At 32.8% G+C, this 4,865-nt stretch overlaps 1 protein-coding gene across 1 annotated transcript; it reads right to left on the reverse strand.

Annotated features, from left to right (window-relative positions):
• Positions 1 to 1,795: 1,795 nt before the first annotated feature.
• Positions 1,796 to 3,364, reverse strand: LOC114285638 (allene oxide cyclase, chloroplastic). Its single transcript, XM_082924259.1, has 4 exons — positions 3,139 to 3,364; positions 2,921 to 3,048; positions 2,627 to 2,779; positions 1,796 to 2,228 (listed from the first exon to the last, which is right to left on the reverse strand). Exons 1-4 carry the CDS (start codon positions 3,362 to 3,364, stop codon positions 1,980 to 1,982), a joined length of 756 nt encoding a protein of 251 aa, XP_082780385.1. The 3' UTR covers positions 1,796 to 1,979.
• Between the last annotated feature and the right edge of the window lie 1,501 nt (positions 3,365 to 4,865).

Here is a 4,865-nt window from a genome sequence, read left to right on the forward strand (position 1 = left end):
AATTAATTTTTTTATATTTTTAATTTGTGAATAGTGATAAATTTTTAATTTTTTTAGTGATTTTTTTGGCTTTTTGAATTTTTCCTAGTATGCCAAACCGGGCCTAAGCATAAACAAATGTTATTTCATGGCCAAAACGGCAGAAGAACAAGTAGAACAACTGCAACAGAGTAGGCGAACACAACAACCCAGATAAGGGGCCAGACGTCCAGGGAGATGCCTCGGTTGACCACCTTTCTTTGTTTTTTGCTGTTTTGTTGTTGCTTTGCTGGTGCTATTTTGTACTCTATTTTAGGCCTATTTTGTACTTAATTCTTGACCTAGTTAAACACCATTCCCACTTCAAAAATATGGCCCAACTCTAAGAAGCAATTTAATGATTTTTCGGTAAGTGACTTTATCTTTAATTTTTACAACATTTGTGTATGATTGTGACGAATCACCGAGATGTCCTTTCTAGTGGGGAATGCTGCTAATGTTGCTCCTTTGGAATAGTGGAGTTTTGTTGTTTGGTGGTAGGAGGCCGAAGGATTTGCTTGGGCAGTGTGGGGTGCACCTGATGCTTCTGTTGCTTTTAGTGCTTGAATTGGATATGTGTTAGTGGTTTGTTTCTTTTGTTCTTTACATGATATGCTTCTTCTGCTGCTGCCTTTTTTCTCTTTTTTTTTTTTTTCTTTTTTTTGCTCGAGTATGATTTCATTGTTTTATTATTAAAAAAAATTCAAATTTAAAAGCTATTGAAAAGATTATTTTAATAGAACAGAGAATTTGTTGGAAGAAATAAATAAAAAAGTGATTCTTAAAATAAGAAATAAATTTTTTAATAATATTTTATGGTAAAATATAAGTAAATTGAGCCTCCGTTTGGGAAGTGGGTTGACTTTTTGACTTTTTTGGCTATTTTAGCCTGGGCTAAAAAGCTTAGTTTGGAAAGAATTTTTTGACTTTTTGACTTTTTTGACTTTTTTTGTGAGAGAAGAGTGTAATGATTATGGGTAAGATGTGATATTTTATTTTTTGTGGCTAAAATAACCTATTTTGTCTTTTGTGGCTAAAATAATCAAAAAAAACCTGAAAAAACTCTTCCCAAACGGACTCTGATAAAGATGCTCTAAGAGTCATATAGTTAATATTTTCTCTCTTCTTTATGATTCAATTGATAATATATAATAAAGAAAAACACAAATCACCATGATTGTTTCCAATTTTTTGAAAACACTTTTCAGAAAATTCTATTTTCTTATTTTTTTGTATTTTTTTTGTTTTTATTGATTTTTAAAAATATTTTAAGAAAATTTTTAGACACACCTAACATAAATACACTTAAAAAGTATAGTTTTTGTGAAAAAATTTACTAAATACCAAAAATACGACAATTCAATATATTTTTTGTATTTTTGTGTATTTATTATTTTTTAAAAATATTTAACTTTTTAAATACATCTAAGTAAATATATCTAAAAAAATTAGAAAAAATACTTAAAATAGAGAGATAATATGAAATATCTATACTATTATAAAGTGAACAGGAACTTTGGTGTCCTGAAGCTTTACTCTCCTCATGCCATGTGGCAGTATTTTTTATTTTTTAAAAAAAAAAAAGTTAAACAAAGAGATGGGCAAGGCTTGAACCCATAACCATGGGTTTAAGTACGAGGATTCATACCACTTAAGCTAAGTACACATTACAATATTAATTTCATCATTATTTTTTTTTATTCCTACTTATTTAAATTGCACACACATCGTGTGTGCCACCCACTAGTATATATATATATATATACACACATACTTATTAGTGCAACTTAAACAAGGCTATAAATAACTCATATTTTTAATTAATCGATTACACCATTTATTTTAATAGTCTTTCCTAATTCAAGCTTATCCATTAACAAAAGTTAAATGGGCATGAAAAAGTGAATTTTATCTCCATCGCCATTGGCACTCTCTCCATCATCACGATGATTTTTACAAACTCAATCAGTGAAATTCGAAATAGCGGACTCAGGCTCACAAGCCTGAGCCGCCGGCGACGGCGCCACCTCCGGCGACGGAGGTACCGGCGCACACAGTAACTCCACCGGCAGCTCCGGTATCCCCTTCAAGTAGAATGTATAAAATAACTTGACAGGGAACACAATCTGATGTAGCTTAACCTGACCGTACACCCCTTCAAAGATTCCGGACCCACCAGTCACAGCGAGATACGTGTCCTCGTAGGTCAGGTAAGCGAGTGAGGATCCTCTCCTTGCGGCTCCCGTCCTTGTGTCTGTCTTTGCAAGCTTTCGGGTCTACTTTTAGGCTTAATTTTGATAATCCGAACCGTCATATTTTATAATTTATTTAGTATATCATACCTGTTAAAAATCAAGTTGATCGGATATCAGAAAGCATGTGTTCGGAAAACTGTTTATTAAATTCTTTAAAAAATAGTGTTTAGTTCAATTTTTCAAACACATACTTTCTGATATCCGATCAACTTGATTTTTTACAGGTATGATATACTGAATAAATCATAAAATATAAACGGTTCGGATTATCAAAATTGGGCCTAAAAGTAGACCCGAAAACCTGTAAGGACGGACGCAAGCACGGACTTGCAAGGAGAGGCTCTTGACTCCAGGTAAGCCCCCTGAACTGCTATGTGACCGTAGTCTCCGAAGTAGAAGCTGAATATGGCCTCGTACCGGTCTCCTTTCTTTTCCGGTTCGTTCTTGATCAGCACGCACAAACCGGCCGTTATTCCCAACCGCTTTTTCAAGTCCCCGGAATAGATCTGTAAACATGAATATCATTAGTTCGGTTCGGTTCTGTTCTGTTTGTTCCCGGGAAAAAAATTCCAGAAAAAATAAAGTCACCAATGTGAATCTAATTGGGGTTTTGGAGGAAATAGGAGAAACCCAGATCTGGGACTTACTTTGTTGGTGAGAGGGACGAGATCGCCGAGAGAATTGACAGTTTTTTGGCTCAATCGAAGGCAAGCAGGGCTTCCACGGTCTCGCTCGTTCATCTCATACACACACAGTTCTTGAACTTTGGCTGAAACTAGAGAGAGAGAGATGAAAAAAAAAATGTTATTAGATGATCAAGGATGTAGGAGATTTGGAGGGTTGTTCGAAAAGTGAAAATACTTACTGGGTCTTGAAGGATCTGATGGGTTGCTCTGGCTCTTGCAGGTGAATGATCTTGCGACGGAGGCGGTGGTGGTGGTGGTGAGCCTGGGGTTTTGGGAGAAAAAGGGATTGGAGAGCTTGAAGGATGGGAGTTTTTGGGAAGGTGAAGTGGCGGTGATGGTGGTGGGTGGGAGCTTGAAGAAGAAAGAGATGGCTCTGAGAGTGGCAGAGCTTGAAGAGGCAGCCATTGGTGGATGAACTTGAGAGAATAGCTCTCTCACCGTGTAAGACGAGTTGAACCTGTTGAAGCTTCTTTGTTGGTTTTTTTGGAGGGTGGGCTGTTTTTTTTTTTTTAGTCTAATGTTAAAAAGTGTAATTTGAGAAGGGTTTTTGGTTTTTTAAAGTTTTTTAATTTTTTTGTGAGAGAAAGAATATAATGATTATGAATTGAATGTGATGTTTTGTGATTAAAAAGTTTATTTTGTTTTTTTATAATTAAAATAATCAAAAAAGCTTCTAGTTAGGCTTTTCAAACGAAACCTAAAAATTGTATTTTAAGAAATCAAAAGAAAATAAATACTAAAAATTATTTTTAAATTTTAAGAAATTTTTTTTATCATTCAAAAAGATAAAATTATATAAAAATAATAAAAGACATTTATTATTAATTTTTTTATTTAACTAAATTTTAAACAAAAAATTTTAAAAATGCATTCTAAAAAACTAATTTTCAAAAAAACAAATTGAGTTTTCGATTCTTATTGTTTTTAATTAATTTTTTAAATATTTAAATCGTTATTTTTAAATTTTTAGATTCATTTAATTTAGATTCATTTAAAAGGTGTAATTTTTTTAAAATTCACTAAATATTAAAAAGTATTTTTAAAAAATGCAAAAATTAAACCATACAAATTAGTAAATTTTGCTTAAATTTGTATGACTTTTGGTGCAATGATTTGCACATGGTTGAAAATTTAGCGAAGGATAGTAGTGCAAGGCACCTTTTTTTCTCGTTTGATATTGACATGCGGATGTAGCTTCGAGTATTTATCTTGTGAGTAATTCTAAAATTAAAATTATATTGAGACTCCTTTTTTAGAATTTTATAATCTTTTTTGAATCTCAATAGTTAATGATGTGGGTTTCATACATATATGAGTGAGTCTCACAAAAAAAATTGTGGGATTCTAAAAAAAAAGTCCCAAGCATTTTTCAAAAAGGAAAAATATTAAATCAGTGTCATTTTTAAAAAATAATTACAAATTAGTAGTAAATTTTATAAATATTAATAATTAAAATCATAAAAGTTTCACCTATGTGCAATTATTTTTTGAGAAAATTATTGATAAATCCTATTTAGAAGTGTTTTAACCCAAGAAGTATATGAAGGAATTTTTTAACCCATTTAGTCCCATGTATGTATAGTTTTATTCCATAAAGTATTTTCTCTTGATTTATACTATTTTCTTGGACACTTATGCCCTTATATTTAATTTTGATACCTTTATAAATATTTTTTGAACGGTTAGCAATTTTATGATGTAAACATTCATATTTTAAAATTCACATTAGTAGGAATGTAAAATTGGCCCGCAGGCGGCCCGAAGCCACCCCGCGAGCTGGGGCGGGCCCGGGCCGTTGTCAATGTGAATATTCACATTGACATGTTAACATTCACATTAATAGGAGTGTAAAATTGGCCCACGTCCCGTGGCGGCGCGAAACTCGCCCGCGACGGGCCCGGTCCGC

This window comes from Camellia sinensis, chromosome 1 (genome assembly GCF_055761805.1).
Source record: "Camellia sinensis isolate YWXY chromosome 1, ASM5576180v1, whole genome shotgun sequence".
NCBI classification, from domain to species: Eukaryota; Viridiplantae; Streptophyta; class Magnoliopsida; order Ericales; family Theaceae; genus Camellia; species Camellia sinensis.